This window comes from Dromiciops gliroides, chromosome 3 (genome assembly GCF_019393635.1).
Source record: "Dromiciops gliroides isolate mDroGli1 chromosome 3, mDroGli1.pri, whole genome shotgun sequence".
Classification (NCBI taxonomy): domain Eukaryota; kingdom Metazoa; phylum Chordata; class Mammalia; order Microbiotheria; family Microbiotheriidae; genus Dromiciops; species Dromiciops gliroides.
Window position 1 is genome coordinate 176957932 of NC_057863.1, and position 21503 is coordinate 176979434.

Consider the following 21503-nt stretch of genomic DNA (forward strand, 5'->3'; position numbering starts at 1 on the left):
TAAGATATCATAGTTAATATAGTTAATGGAAATCCAAGGATAATTCCTGCTCTTCAGTTTTAACCAATGACTTCACAATTATCCTCTAATACTTTTGTCAGAGATTCACAGAATGTCAGAACTGGGGAATAGCTGTAGAGACCATCTGATTTTACAGAGCTTCTAACAATCTCTGTTTTCTTTGTGGAAGTCTTAAGGTTCTGCTGTTGCATTCCATTGATTCTTTCTATGGGGCAAAATAATGCTGCCATACTAGTTAATGGGAAAACTGAATTGTTAACCGTAAAAAGGAGTTTTGATTGCTTGCTCTGTTATATTTTTGTCAGTGGTTTGAAGAACCTAAAATTTGATTACTGGGTATCAACCAAAGGTAGTTTGTACATTGAGGATTCCAAAGGGTACATCTCAATCAGCTGTATTTTCCCCTTCTCTTCCTCTTCTTGGGTAGGTACTTAAATGAATTGGTTGATATCTCTTTGCCAATGTCCCATCAATCAAAGAACATTAGAACTGACACTGGGAAGAATAAAATTTATAATGAGAGACAGGACTTGGCTGTCTGGCTTTCGGTGTTTATATTTTGATGTCTGTTCTTGTTTACAGTGTGCTGGGGAAGAGAATTGGGTTGATAGTAGGACCATCTATGTCGGACATAAGGAACCCCCTCCAGGTGCTGAAGCCTACATTCCACAGAAATACCCAGACAATAGAATAGTCTCTTCTAAGGTAAGTTTTTACTATTAATCTACCTAAATTTAGAACAAAAAGTTTTTAAAAATCAATGTGAAAAGTAATGATGAGCAGGAGTTCAGAGAATCCTGGAAGGACTTACATGAACTGATGCTGACTGAGAGGAGCAAAACCAGAAGAACATTGTACACAGTAACAGCAACATTGTGTGATGAACAGTGGGGATAGACTTGGCTCTTTTTAGCGATGCAATGGTCCAAAATAATTTCAAAGAACTTCATGATAGAAAATGTTCTCGACATCCAGAAAAAAGAACTGTGGTTTATGAATATAGATTGAACCATACTGTTTCTACTTTGGGGCTGTGGTTTTTTTTTTTCCTTTCTTTTTTGAGGTTTTTCCCTTGTGCTCTGACTCTTCTTTCACAATATGACTAATGCAGAAATATGTTTAAGGTGATAGCACATATATAATCTATAGTAGATTGCTTTCTGTCTGGGGGAGGAGGGAGGGAAGGGAGAGTGGGAGAAAAATTTGGAACTAAAAATCCTATGAAAACAAATGTTGAAAACTATCCTTATATGTAACTGGAAAATACTGCTAATACTGAACTAATAAAAAGAACTATTAATCTACCTATTTATAATTTTTAACTCATTTTTTCAAATAACAAGCATTTATTTTCTTTCACTCCCACCCTCTTTCCCCAAAGAGATGAAAAAAAAAGACCCTTGTAACAAGTATATGTAGTCAAGCAAAACAAATTCCTATACTGGCCATGTCTCAAAATGTGTATCTTATTGTTCATCTTCATTCCTTCACCTTCTCTATTAGGAAGTGACTAACATGTTTCATAAGTGGTAAAAATAATCTGAAATTGTTTTGGCAACTTTGTAATAAAGGTAAGTGATAAGATGAACAATCAATACTATCTGTGGAATGGAGATCTCAATAATGAGTATTTATTGAATTATTTTTTTCCCTGTGGCTTTTCACCCTATACTTGTTAAAACTATTTTGTGACAAATATTTTGTTTTCCATTGAATAAATATTCTGTAACTTTGTAAATGAGATAGAGATTGGAGTGTGAAAAGTAAAGGCTCTATAGGAAAAAAGTAGCTATTAAGGGTACAGGAAGAAGATACACTGGAATGATTCCTAAACCTTTACACCTGATTCAGTTTCTCGAGCCCTTTTTCTCTTTTTATGTCTCTCCTAGCTGACATTCCCAGATGCAGTTGTTCCTCATTTTCCCCTATTTCTTCACAGGTACCTGATGGCACTCTTCCCTTTTTTCTTAGAATATTCCTCCCAGTTTGTCTCAATCCTTTGAAGCTGCTTTTTGGGGGCCTCTGGTTTCCAAACAAAGGCAGAGTGGCCAGTGATGATATTTAGTGTATTAATCTATATCACAGCAAGCAGTGTGCTTACCTGAAGCACCCATGAGGAGAGTAAAAAAGAGAGACTCAAAAAGAGATGTCTGGATTACAGTCTTAGGAGAGACAAGGATGCAGTGGAATCTCTGGAGGACTAGGATGTATTCTTGTCTTAGTCAACAGGGTGGCATCTGGGCCTGGGTGAAGTGATCTTTGGGTCATGTCACAAGGCTTTTTCTGGAATCAGCACCTACTTTATGCTAGGTTCCTGCTACTCTTTCCAGTTCAGGGTATGCCACACCATAGAAGAAAGCCAAGTGTTTTATAAGAGGGTGGGGGCACCTGTAGGCAGGTGTCAGTTGTGAAGCTGGACATTTCCAGGAAGAAAATACCAAATTGGGTGTGGGGAGGGGGAGTGGTAGGGTGGGAGGAATATCCAGGAAAAACTCATAGTAGAATACTGGACAGGAGGCCTAGGCATGTCTAGAACAGAGGCAACAGTTTTTTGGGGGAAGGGGCAGGGTAATGAGAGTTAAGTGACTTGCTCAGGGTCACACAGCTAGTAAGTATGTCTGAGGCTGGATTTTAACTCAGGTACTCCTGACTCCAGGGCTGGTACCCTATCCACTGCGCCACCTAGCTGCCCCCAAGGCAACACTTTTATAAGAGGAACTAGCAATATACCAGCGTTGTTGGTCTCTAAGACAATTCTCATTGTTCCTCCCAAAGGAAACCTCTAGTCCTAGAGCATCCCAGTGATTCCTTTGATGTCACTCGAAGTCAGCCTACACTGGAGAGCTTTATAAAAATAGGATTTTGTCACAAAGAACTGCTTAAGTTGCCAGGGAAGATTAAGAAAGATCTATATTTCATCAACTCATTTTATCAGAAAACTCAAGAAGAGGAACTAATAAATTTAAAGTCTTTGTACTTATAGAAAAAATAGGTTGGTTAAATATTCAGAGTCTTAGAGAATGTGTAGAGTATCATCGACTCCTAAGAGCCTTTTGAGAGGGGTTAAGGAGAGGGGCAAAGTACACAAAAGACTTTCATCTCTGCTTTAGATTCAAGAATGGAATTGTGATCTCAATTCAGGGACACTTTGAGTAGTGAAATGAAAGATTCAGATTATACAGGTAATCATGTTTGAGTTGGCCCTTGGAAAGACTGAAAACTGGATGTTGGGGCTGCTTTTGTTTCCTTCCCAAGTTGGCCTTGGCCTGAGTCAATCTTGAATTATTAAAAAAGATAACTCTTTATGAAAGAATTCACAGTAGGATTTCTTTGAATAGTAAGGACCTTAAATCTTTTTGAAAAGTATTTAATTTGATTTGTAAAAGTTTTATTGATACATTTTATTATTTTTTTTACAACACACTCATTTCTCATTAAATTCATGCCACTCTTTCCATCAATTGAAAGCCTCCCCTTCAATAGACATTTATTATCTCTTATATATACCAGGTACCAGGAGATATGTGTGTATATGTGTGTACACGAGAGCATAGGAAAGGAGGAAGGGAGGATTGCTTAGAGACTCAGGACTGGCTGCTGGCAGAGGCCTATTACCAGCTGAGTGTGGCCTCCTTTTACATAGCCATTACAGTGAGGCTGGGTTTCAGTTCACCATCATTGAGAAGAAGCTGGTCATGTTGAATAGAAGATAAAGGTGGCTGAGGCACCTTCTGCTGAGGATGAGAGATTGAAGAGCCTAGGGAACTGCTCCCAGAAATTAGGCGCTGAAGTGGTTTGCTATTTCCTTCTCCAGTTCATTTTACAGAGGAGGAAACTGAGGCAAGCAAGGTTAAGTAACTTGCCCAGGCTCACTCAGCTAGTGAATGTCTGTACACTGCCACCTCACTGCCCCATTCAATAAAAAATCATTTGCCATTCAATAATTTGTGAAAGCAATATACACACATGAATTACTCCTCAGAAAAACCTCTTATTAAATGTGTCTGCATCTTATGCACTTATTGGCACCTAGCTGGTGCAGTTGATAGAGTGCCGGGCATGGATTCAGAAAGACCTATATTCAAAGTGGCCATTAGTTGTGTGACCACGGGCATGTCACTTCACCTCAGTTTGCCTCAGTTTCCTCATCTATAAAATGGGGGTGCTACTTACCTCCTGGGCTGTTGTGAGAATTAAATGCCATAATAATTTTGAAGTGCTTGGCACACAGGAAGCACTTTATAAATGTTAGCCATTATTGCTTAGAGATTTAACTCTTAATGTATGTAAACACTTTATATGTGAGGTGAGAAAGTTACTGAATCATCTGTGGTGATTGTAAGATCATAGGTTTAGAGCTAGAAGGCCTTAGAAACCATCTTGGCCAACTCTCTCATTTTATAAATGAGAAACCTGAGAACCAGTGAGATCCAATCAGACAGATACAAAGTGACAAGATTGATACTGATTTACTTTTCTTTTTTTTTCTTTCTTTTTTTTTTTTAAAGTGAGGCAGTTGGGGTTAAGTGACTTGCCCAGGGTCACACAGGTAGTATGTGTTAAGTGTCTGAGGCCGGATTTGAACTCAGGTCCTCCTGACTCCAAGGCTGGTGCTCTATCCACTGCACCACCTAGCTGCCCCCCTGATTTACTTTTATCATAATCATACCAACAGATAAAAAGTAACACTGAAAATTTTTTTAATTGAAATTACCATGATTTTTTCACAAAGAAAATTTAAATTTTTTATTTTCATTTAAATTATTTAACTATGTTCCCTTCTGTCCTTTACTTAACTATATCTCCAAAGAGTTCATCTCAAGTATTACATAGTTTTATACATACAGCCCCCAAGTTACCATTTTCCTATAAGGTTCCTAGGCCAAAAAAATTTATTTGATAAATATAGTACTGAAACATTTATAATTTCATGGGTTTTGAGATGGAAGGAACCTTAGAGATGTTCTAATTGGGCTCCTCACATTACATATGAAAAAATGTAAGGTGGCCCAGCTGGTGTCACAGTTGCCCCAAGTCCCCAGACCAGGCCTCAAGTTTGTCTGCATGTTACTGTTGGTTGGGGCTAGGAAACCCCTGATAGCTAATACAGGCAAGCTGGTCATTCAGAGGCTCAACAGTGGAGCACAAAAGGAGGACAGGGAGGGACAGCCATCCCTGTGTAAGAGACTTTAAGATATCAAGAGTTACCTATTTTTGGAGGAGCCTTGATTTGGCTATGTTGATTTCAAATCTCTATTACCTTACATTATGCCTAAGAAACATATCCCTTGAAAAAATGTTCATGGAATTCAGAATTCTCCTTTCTTCTGTCTCTCTTTGCCTCCCACCCCCTTGCTCTTTTTTTAGGAAGTTTATTTTTATTTAAAGGTATGAAGAGAATCAAGAGAAATCGAAAACTGTATGTCATATGATGTATATGATTTGAAGAGGTGGAGGTGTCTTAGCTTAGAGAGTGTGATAGTTGTCCTTAGAGTAGGAAAGAACTATTAAAGATTCACCTTGGAGATATACTGGCTTGTGACCTTGGACAAGTCATTGAACTTCTTGGGGTGTCTCTCAGACAGTTCTCTAAGATGGCGTTAGAGAATAGTTAAGGATCTTTATTGGTAGAGTGAGATTCTTTGTTATGATTTTTCTATACCAATGAAATATAGTTCCAAACCAAAAATTAATTTTCAAGTATATATCTCAAATATAAATAACAAAATACCAGATCAAGCCCTTTTGACAAAATGTGTCCCTTTTTTAGTTCTAAAAATTCTTTTAAAACCATTCCTTATTAGCAGTATTCCTGTAAGCAAGTAGTAATGATTTAATTCATTTTTAAAAGATTTTTCAGCTCCTAATTCTCTCCCCTCACCCCATTGGAAAAAGCAAATTTACAAACACATTTCATTTAAGTAGAAGAGAAAAGGAGACGTGTACAAAATATGTTACAAAGATAAAAAAATAGCCATTGGCAACAGTAGAAATGGAGGAGTAGGATTATGTGAGAGGCAGCTAGGTGACATAGTGGATAGAGTTCCAAGCCTGGAGTGAGGAAGATTCATTTTCCTTCCTCTCTTCACATCTGACCTCTGAAACTTACTAGTTGTATAACCCTGAGCAAGTCACTTAACCCTGTTTGCCTTAGTTTCCTCATCTGTAAAATGAGCTGGAGAAGGAAATAGCAAATCACTCCAGTATCTTTGCCAAAAAAACTCAAATGGGGTCACAAAGAGTTGGATGCAACAGTGTGTATGAGAGAGGAATCAAGAATGGCTCAAAGGTATATCAAATTATATTGTTCTGGGTATCTTTGTTTATAAACTACGTTCCAATTAAATTACATAAAACTCAAGATTTGATTTACACTGATAAAAGTAGGTCGGTCAGCTATTCTAATACTATTGAATTTTTTTCATTGTTAGGATTAAAGGTAAAGATAACATAGTGAAAGCTCTTGGGTGGGGTGAGTTCTTTTTTTTTTTTTAAACATTAAATCAATGCAAAATATGTGTGTGTCAACACACAGTATAAGAATGTAACAGACCCTTTTGATTTCCCCATTACATTATTAAAAGGAAACCTCTTTATGCCATTCTAATAGTATGGACAAGCTGAGATTTTAACTATTAAATACTTTAAAGCATAAGTTAACAATATTAGAACAGAAACTAGAAGAAAAAAGCACAATTGTATGCTGTACTGTTTGATGAGAGGTTGGACCTGTTTAAATTGCTCAGTTTTCCAAAATAACAAAAATGCACGATTGATTCTCTGTATTGTTTTGCCAGTTCAAGTATTCAGAGTAAAAAGCCTGTGCCATTTTTAGTTTTGCTTATGCAACCTGCCATTCATAAATCTTCTATAGGTTAATAGTCACCAAGTCTTAAATAAATTCCTAGGGTCCTTTTTTTTCTTCTCAATTCTCCATAGAGAATTAAATATCATTTTTCTTTTTTATCAGTTGTAATATCCATAATACTTCAAGATAATTGTGACCTCATCATTGTAGGTATTCCTTCCAAAAATGAATATTATAGCCCTTGAATTCAAATCTGACCTCAGACACTTGACACTTACTAGCTGTGTGACCCTGGGCAAGTCACTTAACTCTCATTGCCCCATGAAAAAAAAAAAAGAAAAGAAAAAGAAAGAGAATATTATAGCCCATCTAGGCAATAGTAGACTGTCTTTATGAGTTTTCCTGACACATTGCTGTCTTATGTCAAAGCCCTTTCCACTGGAGCAGCATCCATGAAAACTTATATTTTCTTAATATAACTTTCCAATGATACAGGTTAAATTCCATATCTGCATTATGCATTAGAATGTGATGTTTATGGAGAAATCATATTAACACTATACACAGCAATTAGTATTGCAGGATTTGTGGTTAATAAGCATGAAGATTCCGTCTTAGCAGCATGTTGTTGTTGAGTCATTTCAATTTTGTCCAACTTTCTGTGACCCCATTTGGGGTTTTCTTGACAAAGATACTGTAGTAGTTTGCCATTTCCTTCTCCAGCTCATTTTACAGATAAGGATACTGAGGCAGAGTGTTAGATGACTTGCTCAGGGTCACACAACTAGCACGTATCTGAGGCCAGATATGAACTCAGCTCCTCTTTACTCCAAGGGCAGAGCTCTGGCCACTGTGCCAACTATCTTAGCAGCATTTCAGGACCCTTTAGTACCTCCTTGGTATGTTACCACTCACATAGATTTAAATTTTAAACTAGAAAAATGGAATTTGAGACGTTCAAGAATTTCTAGAATAACATAGCTTTATAAAAGAATAGATGAGTCTAATCAAACACAGCCATTTTCAAACAAGGAATAGCAGTACTTCTGGCATAATCCAGCCAGCACATTCAGCAAGGATATTGAAGGAATTTTTAGCTGTCACAAAGCTGATGATAGGAAGGACTCCTGCCTACAAATAATGCAGAGTTGAGGCCCGAAAATCTACTGCAACAGGGCACCATCGATAAAATGGGTGAGGCATTTGTTCATAGTGTAAGTTTGTCTTGTTCTAAGGAAATATAGATTTTAATTTTAAATTTTTTTTTTTTAGTGAGGCAATTGGGGTTAAGTGACTTGCCCAGGGTCACACAGCTAGTAAGTGTTAAGTGTCTGAGGTCGGATTTGAACTCAGGTCCTCCTGACTCTAGGGCTGGTGCTCTATCCACTGTGCCACCTAGATGCCCGGAAATATAGATTTTTAAAAATAATAACTTCTTATGAAACTGATGTTCAAACAGGAGCTAAAGAATCTTTAAGTCCATCTTGCTTCCCATTCAGCACAGAGAATTTCTTGCAAATGAATGGCAGTGTGTGAAATAGACACATTGTATATAGAAACCAAATAGCTTTACTTTGAACTAAGGAGAGCCCCAGTTGAGAAAAGAGAATAGGGTTGAATCTAGAGGCAGTGCCTTTTCTGAGGTAAACTTCATTTGTAGTGGAGGGGGAGGGAAATCCATAAAGCTTGGGGATAATTAGTAGATGTATAGATATTGATATAGATATATAAAGGTCATAGGTCATCAAAGACTCAGAACCATTCAACCTCTGAAAAGGCTAACTTAAGATGTTGCAGGAGAAACAGGGTGAGCTATTACTTTATTCAGCATTATGTGGGGCTTGTTGACGAATTATATCCAATTTTGTTCAATGTTTTTATGTCTCTATGCAATACCATGATTGTCTTGTTCTGTTTTAAAATTATTGTTACATTATTTTTATTTTATTTAACTATTATTATTATTACCAGTATATCGTTTTTCTTCTCCTTGTTTAAAACAGCCTGCCAGGAGGTGCTTTGCATTTTGTGTATCTTATATAACATTGATGTGGGCTTGATGAACCCCAACCAGAAATTATTTTTGACTATAATAAAAATATACAAGCTTCAGTAGCCTCCCCAGAGAACTATAGTGGTTGTCACTGCCTCTTTAAGAATTTATGGAATCTCAAAGAACTGGCAATTTAGCTGTCACTCTGGAGAGAGAATCAGTGATGTTTTGAGAGAAACTATGAGAAGACAGAAAGAAAATGAAGCTTTCCTCCCTATTTGAACTGTTTTAACTCTTGTGAAAAAACATAAAGTATATTCCTTGAGGAGTGTGTAAAAGAGACTGGAGAAATACTGTAGGGAGAAAAAAAGAACTTATTCCCTCAAAGAACTTAGTTTAACCCTTATATTGCAAATAAATAAGAAGAGGATTCTCTACAGATTTTAGCTGTAGCTTTGAGTAATATATGATGGAACTTTGTTCAGAAGTGAAGTCAAGAGTAACGGTGATGGTTAGTGGTGACTTTAGCTGGGATCTTCCTCACAGCTAAAGCATTTTAAGGAATTATTCAAATCTTTGTGCTATATTTGTTATACTATTAACAAATTTTATCCATGATAACTGGTGTTTTATTTATGGCTAGAAGAAAAGGGGTTTTGACATATAGATAGATATGAACAAATGCTGATGAGAAAAGAGATTTCTCCATTTGAGAAAAGTAGCATTAGTAAGTGGGTTGGGAGTAATTTTGATTATTTAAGAATAGAGAGGTTGTAATTTTAATAATAATTATCTAAATATACCTCTGGCTTACTTTGAACTTGGGGTGATAAGAGCGATTATGGTAACAAATCAAAGTAGATCATATATATTGAATAGTAAACCTGTTGGGGGGACTTGTGACCTGGATTGGGGGGCTAGTTCACCCAAAGAATTGGAGAATCACTGCAAATTTTGTAAAATAAAAAGAGCTTTATTAGGAGAGAGAAATATTTGACCCAAAGACAGACTCTTTTGGTCTTTTGTATCTTTACAAAACAAAGGGGAGAGAAGGGAAAGATAACTGTGAGGGGATCTTTGAATAATGGGGTATCAGTAGGATATGTAGCATACATCCATATCCTATATATCATCTTGCAGACCTTGATATTGCTTATCAGTGTACCAGCATTATGTTAGGCCACACCTTATTCTTTAGTTGGGAGGAAGACCTGTTTTCACCTTGGAAACGTCTCAGGATTCCTTGGGGGTTGGAATCTTTTGGATTTCTTGGGGTCCCACTACAAACCCAAAACCCTGTTAACATTAATAGAAATTTAATAACCACACAGATGATTGATGTTGGTGAGTTTTCTGGAGATTTGAAATATTCTTGTATAGTTTGTGTTTCCATGTATTATTCTATGCTATTAAATCTGAAATTATTGTATTAAATAACATCTGCTGTGTAACATTAATTATATATTATTTAACATTGTACTAATTATATGCAGCTTGATTCCAATTCTAATATTCTTTATAACTACATTACTCATTTTATTTTTTAAACTTCATTCCTAAACCCCCAACCAAACCATATCTCCATTGCTGGTTTCTTTAGGTCAGAAGTTCTTGGCGGTTTTTTTGGACATGGACCCATCTGGCATTCTGTAAATCATTAAACATTTATTAAGGCCATACTATGTGCTAGGCACTGTGTCAAGCACCAGGGATACAAAGAAAGGATAAAAGACAGCCTCCTGTTTTGAAATACTTGACAGTCAAATAGGGGAGACATGCAAACAGCTATGAAGCCAATGGATCCCTTTGGCATTTGGGGTGATAGTTTTATATGCATAAAATATATAAGATTAGAAAGGAAATCAGTTATTATAAAAATATAATTACTAAAACATTTTAGATACAATATAGTACTTAGTTGGTAAGGAATTGAAGCAAGACACTCCTTTAGTTTTTCTCAAGACATTAATCTCTACCAGTTCAGCAAATGGACATTTTTATCAATTATTATCCAACTATAATTTTTTAGAATAGTCTTGTTTTGAAAGTAAGAATTCAGTAAATATACATGTTTATAAAAGTATGGGAGCCAATCATATTCTTGAGTTACTCTGGAAGATGTTCTAGTTAAGGAAACTTTGATAATTTTGGGTAAAATATTTATAACACTGATATTGTTTGAAAACAGTTTTCAGACTAAGGCAGAGATCATGTGAAAAGCAAATTTTGTCTTGGTTCTTGAATTTCTCTTAATATGCTTGTATGATATTCATAATATGATAAAGAAAAAACTAGAAATAACCATTCTGTGTGTTCTGAGATTCTTAATTATATAATTTTATATTTTTCATATTATTTTGTGTTTAAAAGTATAACTGTTGGTTAATTGGAGAGATGCTCATCTTATTCTAGTTACCTTGAATTAGATTCAGTTACCTAGAATTTAATATTTCAAATTCTACAGTAAAGCGTGGGAAATTCCTTTGTCTCTCACACCCTGCCTCCTATTGTCCTTAATTGTTGTGTATTTTGTCGGCCCTTCCCCCCAGACTTTTAGCTACTTGAATACAATGAGTATTTTATTTTTTGTTTTTGTATCCTTAGGTGTTTTTTTAAAAAAACATAATAAGTATTTAATTAATGTCTTTTGAATTTCTGCTGCCCAAGAATTTCCACTTAGCAACATTCTCAAGATTTAAATTATAACAACTAATTCTTCTATTCATATGAAAAAATTGACTAAGCATCAATTAGCACATTTAATTTTCAGTTGATAGTAGATGTTTATATAACTGTTTAAGTGCTTTAGTCAAACAAATTTGGGACAAGTAGTATAGATATTATTTCCTCTGCCACACAAATGAGGAAACTGAGGCTTACAGAAGTTGAGCAACTTTCCCATGAGCACACAGCTAGTAAGGGTCAGAGCCCTCTGTCTATCCCTTTATCTGTTACTCCATGCTGCCTTTCATTAGTAATTTTATTTTCAGAATGATACTTTTAAGTCTTAGATAATACTGTTTAGCACACCACAAAGGAATACTATATGAAGTGAAATATTGTATAAAATAAGGCATTTTCAGTGACCAATTATGACTTCAGAAGATTGATTGTGGACGATGCCTCCATACAGGACAGAGGTGGGGGAACAAGTCCTACCTTTTAGACCTATAGTGCTAGGGTGTTTTGCTTGACTATATATTTTTGGAAGCTAAGGCCCCTGTGGGTGGGTAAAGGAGTCAGAAATAACAGTGATTTCTTTTTTTAAGCTCATCATGCAAATTTTTAATACATTGTATTTTTAGAATGTTTTTATTTTACTTTTTCTCAATTACACGTAAAAACAATTTTTTGACATTTTTCTATGATTTTTGAGTTTGTTTCCCTTCCTCCCCTCCCTCTCCTTGAAAAGACAAGCAGTTTGATATAGATTATACATGTATGATCATGCAAAACATTTCTTCATTATCCATGTTGCAAAAGAGAATACGGACCAAAAAATTCTTTTAAAGATTATATGTCAAGAAGAGACAGAAAATTGATCACTTTGGGTTTTTTTGTTTTGTTTTTTTTCTTTGTACAGTACACATTTTGGAACTTCATCCCCAAGAATTTGTTTGAGCAGTTCAGAAGAATAGCCAATTTTTATTTTCTTATCATCTTTCTGGTACAGGTAAGCCCCTTTACTTTCTATCACTAAATCAAAAATGAACAACTTGGGGGCAGCTAGGTGGCAGTGGTTGAAGCGCCGGCCCTGGATTCAGGAGGACCTGAGTTCAAATTTGACCTCAGACCCTTGACACTTACTAGCCTTAGGCAAGTCATTTAACCCTCATTCCCCCCCCCCCCCCCCCCCCCCCCCCCCCCCCCCCCCGCCTTTGAATGACTCTCCCACCCTCAGGCAACTGACATTGCTTACTTAATAAGACAAAGGACTGGAGCATTGTTGTAAAAGAGCAGCTTCTTATTTGATTTTCTTCATGAATAAAAGGTACATCTCTAGGATAAGTTTTACTTATCCGTGATTGTGTACCCTTTTTCTTCAGAGGGGAGCAATGCAATGTTGCTTATTTCTCTCACATTGGTCCTTGAGCACCAAAGAGAAAACCAAGAAATATTTCATCATGTTGATAAACACTGAAAAAACTAAGCAATTCTGTGCCTTGATATGATTAGAATCTTCCAAAATAGGAACATGTATTCCAAATGAAAAGCCAAAGTGATTCCAAGGTTTCAAAGCCATCTTAGCCAGTCAGTTGATCGACTTCATGCACCTGAAGTAAGAGTAAGGTCAGGAAAGCACTTTAAGATGGAATTGGCATTCAGGTTTTCCCAAACTTATAGGTTGTCCAGCTGGTAGGAGTTGAAAGCCTTAGGCAGACTAATACTGCTCTTCAGTTAACCAGCTGTACTATCTTGAGCATAACTTCTCAATCCTTCAACTGCCTCATTTGTGTATTGGGAATACTAATTGTCCTCCCTGTCTCTTAGGGACACTGTCAAGATAAAATGAGATAAACATTTTAAAATATGTTGAACAATCTAAAGTGAGTGCTATTGTGATTTATATAGGACACAGAATAAGAATTCCTCACTAAGCTGAGTATTTTGAAATTAATTGTCTAACTTTGTTTGAATTGCAGTTAATTATTGATACACCCACAAGTCCAGTCACAAGTGGACTTCCTTTGTTCTTTGTCATTGCTGTCACTGCTATCAAACAGGTAAGAATTTTATCAACAAAATTAAGAGGAAATTGGTTCGTTTTCTTTCTGGCATATAGTTTTTGTTATTTTCTTTTGTTATGTTGTTTGCCTTTCATTAAATCAACCCAGTTCTCTGAATTAGGAGCTGTTTTGTAGAGAATAATTTCACTAGACCCTGAATTGTAGTTTAATGGGGATTGGCCTATTCTTAGGCCCCAGCTGACAGAAGAAATGGTTTTTTGCCCGCTGATAGATCCACCTATCTACCAGGAAATACCAGCTACATTTAGACTTAGCAGTGCAAGGTTGGTAAACTCTCAGCTTAGCAAACTTCATCTAATCCACATATACCAAGTTAGCAAATTTCCCTAATCACAGTGCCCTTGTAGTTGATAAGGAGAGGTCACATCATACCTACTGATTGACTGTTCCCAAGGTCCCCCTTCTCCTTAGTTCCTGTGAATCTGCCCAGCAATACTAATCAGCTAAAAGGGCAGAGGTCCAGGAGATCTGTGCTCTCGATTGGGATACCCATCCCTCTGTGTGCCCATGTTGGGGAGCTGCTGCTGGCATGCCTCTAAATGATAAACTGCCTGACTCTTGATCCTTGAGGGTTTATGTTCCTTCTCATTAACTCCTCATTCATGATCTTACAAGCATGTGCCCAGTTTACACTTGTGTTAAATTAAGTTGCCCAATCCATTGGTAAGATTAATGACTTTGAGAATTATGTTAGGAGTTTTTTCCTCCAAACTTTTAATCAAATAAGGATGCTCGGTGACCCTGTGTGACTTCCCTGATCTCCGCTTTGCCCTGGTGCTCTCCCCATATCATAAGGATGTGCTGATATGTTGGTGAACTACAAGTGTAAAATTGTTAATGCTGATGTAGTGTGGAGGTGACCCTTAAGTTCTCAAAAGGTCAATCAGAAGAGTTCTAGCTGGGACTGGCCAGTTAGAAAGGTTTCTGTGGTTGGATTGGTGATGGTCTGTATTTGTGTTGTCTGACGACCAGAGGATCAGCCTAGTTAATTTAAGAGAGGCTCACTATCAGTTTGACTGCATAGTGTTGCATTTCTCTATTACTGTTGCTTTCAAAGACTACTTTGTACTTAACTACTACTAAGAGAACCATTTTACAGTTTGCATAGGTAGAGGGGTTATTCATAATGATGACTATCTCAGATCATTGATGCACTAAAATTAAAGTTAGCCAGGCTTTATGGGAGGACCTAACATTCTCTTCTTGTCCTGATGTGAAAAAAAAATGTGACTACCTACTAACCATAGTATTGGTCAGATTAAAGCCCCAAGGAAGATTAGAAAATTAAATTTTGCTTAGAATCATCTAGGAGATCTGGCTTGACTTGGTCATCCTGTATTGGACTGAGGCGAAAGAATTCAGATTGTAACAACAACGCCCTAAAAATGAGGCATGACAGTCTCCTCCATCCTCATCAGGCCCAAAGTGATGTTGAACTATTTCCAGGCTTGTTTTTCCAGAGGCACCTTGCTTAGAGCTTCTTTCCTGAAGCTATATCCCATGCTTATGCTCTAGTTGAGCTCACCTTTGGTGCTGTAAAGGTCACATTTGCCAGTGGGTACAATGGAGAATAGGATGGTGTTTTCTCTTTTTAAGATATAGGGCAGCCAATGGATAGAGTTGGCCATTGAGTTTTGTTTTGTTTTTTTTTCAAGTGAGACATTTAGGGTTAAGTGACTTGCCCAGGGTCACACAGCTAGTAAGTGTCAAGTGTCTGAGGCCGGATTTGAACTCAGGTGTTCCTGACTCCAGGGCTGGTGCTCTATCCACTGTGCCACCTAGCTGCCCTAGCCATTGAGTTATGAAGAATCTGGGTTCACATCCTGGCTCTGGCACATACCATCTATGCAATGCTGGGCAAACCATTTAGCCACTTAGTCCTCCAGGCATGCAGAGCTGAGCTTCCTCCTACTTCCCAGTACCAGTGACATCCCAGGTCTGGTCCTTTTTGCTGTCCCCAATCTGTATGGCAGCAGTACTCAAAGGGAGAGTTTGGTCTGTTATTAGCTGCACTGTTTCTATTGAATTGAGGTTGCAAGTTACCTAAAGGACAGTAGAAGGACCCAAAGATGGCAAGTGTGATTGGGCTGTAACCTCTGACCCCTTTTGTGGATCATGTAGGAAAAGTAGCATCTGGTAGAGTAGAAAGAGAAGTGGACCCATTATGTTGTGAGAGATAACCCCTGGGATTCACACAGGCTTTGTTGATGTTTGTACAACGTCAGGAGCTATGGAGGAAGGCCCCAGCATGTTAGAGCCTCTCTGGAGGATGCATGTGAGCATACCAGGACCTACATCACTGGAGGGGAGCCTCTCACATCAATGAGTTCAGACAGCCTTCATCATGCCCTAATTGTCCTTTCTTATCTGCGGATTTTAACATCTATCTTCATGTGGCACTTTTCAAAACTATAAAATGCTAAAATAATTGCACCCAGTTTCTTTTCTCAAAGAGATGCTGCCTTCTAATTAAGGAAGCTATCACCTTAGGTACTTGAAACCTGTGGAACATATAAAATTACATTCAGCTGTTTGCACAGCATATTTTCATTTGGTACATCTAGATAATTTGTAAAATGACAACTTCTAATAGCTGTTGTGGTGCGGCATTTCTGATAGACACTTTTCCCTTAAAACATCATTCTTTAAACACACAACAATAATTTTAAGTAGCATAGCATAAAGGGTAAAAAAAAAACTGTTCCACATGACAGCATTCATTGTATGTGTGCAATTAACAAGAACCACAAAGCTGTCATATTGCAAGAGAGTTTACTTTCCAAGTAAAAAAATGCTCCTTCTCCTGCTCTTGTGAAACAACAGCTGAGTCACGTCCATGTTTTCATCATTGTAATTCTAGTTATCTGGTAATTCAGGAAAATCTATTTTTATGCTTTCTGAAAAATGAATTAAGATAAGAACTTCCAAACCACTTATCATCTATCCAGATGTAATTTTAAAAGCTTCTTCTTAGATGACATCTCTTTTACGGGGCTCTTGTATGGTGGAAAGAACATTTGATTTGCTTTTCAACTTACCATTGTTGTAGGGAGTTGCCTTGAGCACTGAATGGTTAGCTCATGTGGCCAATGTGTGTCAGAGTTGAAACTTGAACCCAAGTTTCCCTGACTCCAAGATTCTTTGTGTCCATTGCTTCTGACTGCCTCTCAGTTACATGGGACCTTATTCTCTCACCATCTCTATTCATTATGTCTCTAATAATTGAGCATCATGTACTTGAGGAATCAGACTTTTGGTCACGCTATCCAGGGAAAATAGTGTCATTTCGTGGTTATCAAACCAAATTGCAGTCACCTCTACCGTGCATTCTTCCATCGGGCCGCTCTAGGTTGATGCTTCTCTTTGACCCCAGTACTGCATACCAAGGGGAAAAAGCAGGTTTGTTCCTTGCTAGCCCTGGACAAATTTTGGACTGTGGGAGTGGTGGCTATGGAGGTGATATGTTTGGGGGCTGGGACCAAGAGTGTTTTCTCTAGATTTCTCCCCCCTACTTAATAGTCATGAGAAGAAATATATGCCAGGTGGTGTGGAAAGGGGAAATGAAAGAAGGTCTGTTGCACAAGAGTGCAATTGAGTCTCAAAGGATCCAATTATCTAAGTGATTTTTATCCATTAGCTATGTCTCCAGCACATTGGAGTCAAATTCTCAAGCTTTCATTCCCCCAGGATGTTATCTGTCTCCTCAGCCACCTACAGTCCTTTAAAAAGAAAGCCATCTGTGCTTAGACTCCTAAAATCTTGACTAGAGACACAATTCCACAAGGAATTGTCTTACCTATCCCTTTGTCTTCAGGTGAAATTGCTCACAAAATTTCCCTTAAGAGTAATTGTTTATGTATAACCATATCTGATTGCTTATCACCTTGAGGAGGGAAGGAGGAAGGGGGTAGAATTTAAAACTCAAAACTTTAAATAAAAATGTTTATTATTATTTTAAAAAATCACTTTAGTGGGGGCAGCTAGGTGGCACAGTGCCTGGAGTCAGGAGGACCCAAGTTCAAATCCAGCCTCAGACACTTAACACTTACTAGCTGTGTGACCTTGGGCAAGTCACTTAACCCCAATTGCCTCAGCCCCCTCCAAAAAATCACTTTAGTGTGATTACATTATACCTGTTTTGAAAATGCTGAAAGTCAATAGTATGCAATTCCCACTGCAAGCATAACAGTATTAGAATGTGTGTGGCAGGGTTGAAATAGGAAGTCTAAAGATGTTTGTAGCTGTAGATGTAAGTAAATTTCTGTGTTACTGTACAAAAAGAAGAGAACAATGATGTGTGAATTGATGGGTGAACATTCAGACACTTTGGGTTTTGGCAGAAGTAAATCTTGAAACTTTTTTTTAAAAGAATTGCTTACCTTATATATAAAAATGTCTGGGGAAGGGAACCCAGAACCATTCCTTAGAAGAAAATACATGTTTAAGTATTCAAAGTTAGCAGTCTCCTTGATGCTTTGAATGCTCAAAATGTATTACGTAAGGGTTTTGTTTATTTCTTTGAAACTGAATCTCTCCTTCTACTTGGGCATTTTAATATCTGGATAGGATCCAGTTCTAAAGTGATAATGGTTATGGGGGCAGCACTTTTGGGGGAAAAAGGCTCTTCCATTGCTCTTTACTTAAATAACTATGCCTCTGTACATTTTCCCTTCACATATCTGGTAATAAATCTAGAGAGTTCCCTTTCTACACCTCTCTTCCCATGTTAGGTGTAACAGAAACCACAAGTGGTACATTTTTTCATTGCACCATACTGCCCATCTGTGTGTAAACATACATACATACACACATACACACACATTCTGTGTACTCAGACCTTAAGTTTCTAAATGTTGGGAAGATTTTCTAAACACAGATACTCTTCTGGACTTTCTATCTTCTTTTTATAAAGTTGAGAGAAACACATAGGAATGATGTAGTAGGTTTGGTGGGGAATATGATAGATTTTGGTTTAGATGTGCTAATTTTGAGGTAAAAGTCAAACATTGGTGTTCAGGTAGTCAGAAGTCACAGAATCATAAACTTATCATGGGGTAAAACCTCAAAGGTTATCTGGTCCAATACTTGGCCACATCTTGATCCTGTGCACAGCACTACTGGGTAGTGTTTTTCCAGCCTCTGCTTAAAGACCTCCAATGGTAGAGAACTCAGTATCCCTGGGAATGAAGTTCAAGTATGAGGTCCAAAGTCTGGTGATAGGAAAGAGACTGAAAATGAGCAAAAGAAAGAAAGATTAATGGCATAAAATTTTGAAGATGGAGATGGTGGTGCCAAAGGTTCAAGTGGAGAGATTAGTGTTGGCAAGAAGAGGGCCCAGTTCAGGGGGCAGCTAGCTAGGTGTCGCAGTGCATACACTTGACATTTACTAGCCGTGTGACCCTGAGCAAGTCCAATTGCCCCACAAAAAAAAAAAAAAAAGAAATGGGCCCAGTTCAATGAAGATGGAGAAAGATAAGCAGGTTTAGAGATGTGAAAGGAGAAATGGGGAGCCTCATGTTGAGTGGTTTCATTCTCCTCAGCAGCATGAGATAAGAGTTATTTGCAGCACTGAAATTGAAGTAAAAAACTAAGAGTGAATTATTAAATACTAGCAACTGTACACACACACACACACACACACACACACACACACACACACACACACACACAGAGTCATTAGTCTGAACAGCTTTAGCAAAGGAAATCAGGCAAGACTCCTACCAGAAGGCTTTTGTAGTAGGCCAGAAGTGAATTGATGAAGGCCTGTGAGTGGCTTATGTGAGTGGAGAGGAGATGTAAACAAGAAAATAAAAATGGCAGGCCTTGACAACAGATTGGATATATGGAGCAAGTGAGAGGGAGGAGGAAAGTTTGAGTAACTGAGAAAATATGGGTGCCCTTGACAGTAATAATAAGGAAATTCAGAAAAAAAGGAGGGCAATGGTAAGAAAGACAGTGAATTCTTTTTTGGACTTGTTGAGTTTGAAATGTCTCTGGGGTCATTAATTTTGAAATTTACCAAAGATAGTTAATGATGTGAGATTGGAAGTCAAGAGAAAGGCCAGACCTTGGTAAATAGCCTGAGACTCAGTCTGTCTACAGATGAACATCAAATTCATGGAAACTGGTAAGATCATTGAGTGAGATAGTATATAGAGAGGAGAGAAGATGGCCCGGGACAGAGGCTTGAGATGGGTGAGACCTGGGTGTAGATCCAGAAAAGGAAACTGGGGAAGGGTCAAACTGGTCAGAAGGAGAACCAGGAAAGAATAGTAATTATAAAACCACCCCAAAAGGAGATAATACCAGAACAGGGTAATAACAGATCAATTACAGCTGCAGAGATCAAGAAGGATAAGGTTTGGGGGAAGAGGAGGGTTTTAGTATTTAAGAGATCATTGGTTAGACTTGATTCTTCTCAACAATATAACGGTATAAGATAGTTCCAAAGGACTCATCATGGAGAAAGCTCTCCAAATCCAGGGAAAAAAAGAACTGTGGAATATGGATGCAGATTGAACCATACTATTTCTTTTGTTTTTGGTGCTGTTGTTTTTCTTTTTTGAAGTTTGTCCTTTTTGCTTTGATTCTTCTTTCACAGCATGATTAATGCAGAAATATGTTTAATGAGATTACTTGCTGTCTTGGGGAGGGGAGGGAGGGAGAAAAATTTGAAACTAGAAATCTTATAAAAACAAATATTGAAAACTATCTTTACATGTAACTGGAAAATAATAAAATACTTTTATAATTAAAAAAAGATCATGGTGACTTGGGAGAGAGCAGTTGAATATTAAGATCAGTAACCAGATTGCAGGGAGTTTAGAAGCAAGTAAGAGGAGGGGGAATGGAGGCACTGATTGTGGATAGCTTTCTTGAGCAGGTTAGCCAAGAAGGAGAAAGAGATCGAGAACTTGGAGGGGAAGTCAGATCAAGAAATGGATTTTTAAGGATGCTCAGGGGAAGGAGAATGGTGGAAACCTAGGCATGTTTGTAAGCAGCAGGGAAGCCCCCAACTAACGAAAAACAGTTTGAAGAATATTATTTTTTACTAAATCAGTTGACAACTGATCCTTAACTTAGATTTTGTACATATTTTTAATTCTTAGCAAAGTAGTTTTATAAAATCAGATAGAAATTAAGCCTTCTGCCTATAAATCTGGTCTATCATAGCAATATAATTAAAAAGCATGTTAGATTATTGAAAATTAAGGTGGTGCAGCCTGTTTTCCTTCACCTCATTACATTCTATTTCTTTCTTATAGGGCTATGAAGACTGGCTTCGACATAAAGCAGACAATGCAATGAACCAGTGCCCTGTCCATTTTATTCAGCATGGCAAGCTTGTCCGAAAACAAAGCCGGAAATTAAGAGTGAGGAACAGTTGGTGAAATTACCTTATTTAGGACCAATTGCCCCTTTATTTTCTTGGCAAAGGGGATTATGTTGTCATTTAAAATGCTTAAAAGATTACACTAGGAAGCAGTTGATAAAACAGGGGGGGAAATTGAGACATCTAAAAAAAGTAAAACAATTTGAGTAATTTAAAAACATAATGTCAAACTGCACTAATTTGGAATTTGTCAAAATCAAAGGTCTGGTTTCTCTCCTTGACTTAAAAAGGATCTGTGATGTTGCTGAGTAAATTAGTAAGTAGTGTAAAAAAAAATTTAATGGGCAAAAGATGATATTTAGCAGACTGCTATTTTTAGTCACTTGAGAAGCACCATTTTATGTGCAAATTATTGATAAGGTCTTTCCAAGTAAATCCTCCTGAATGTGTTCCTATCCCTTTCCTGTCCTCTTCCCTCTCCCTTCTCCTTCCTCTTCTCCTTCCTTTTCTTTTTCTTCCAGTCTTCCCTGTCTTCCCCAGGTCAGCAGCTCAGGGGCTCCTCATACCCCATTCTTTCTTCACTTCCACATTCAACTCCTA

The 21503-nt window shown here is 37.5% G+C and overlaps 1 protein-coding gene across 1 annotated transcript in view; it reads left to right on the top strand.

The window, feature by feature from the left end:
• The window catches only part of ATP11A (ATPase phospholipid transporting 11A), a 225275-nt gene that overhangs the window by 121832 nt on the left and 81940 nt on the right, over window positions 1-21503 (top strand). Inside the window, 4 exon segments of the mRNA XM_043994249.1 lie at window positions 604-726; window positions 12406-12495; window positions 13466-13546; window positions 20836-20943. Of these exon segments, the coding sequence (XP_043850184.1) occupies window positions 604-726; window positions 12406-12495; window positions 13466-13546; window positions 20836-20943 (402 nt within the window).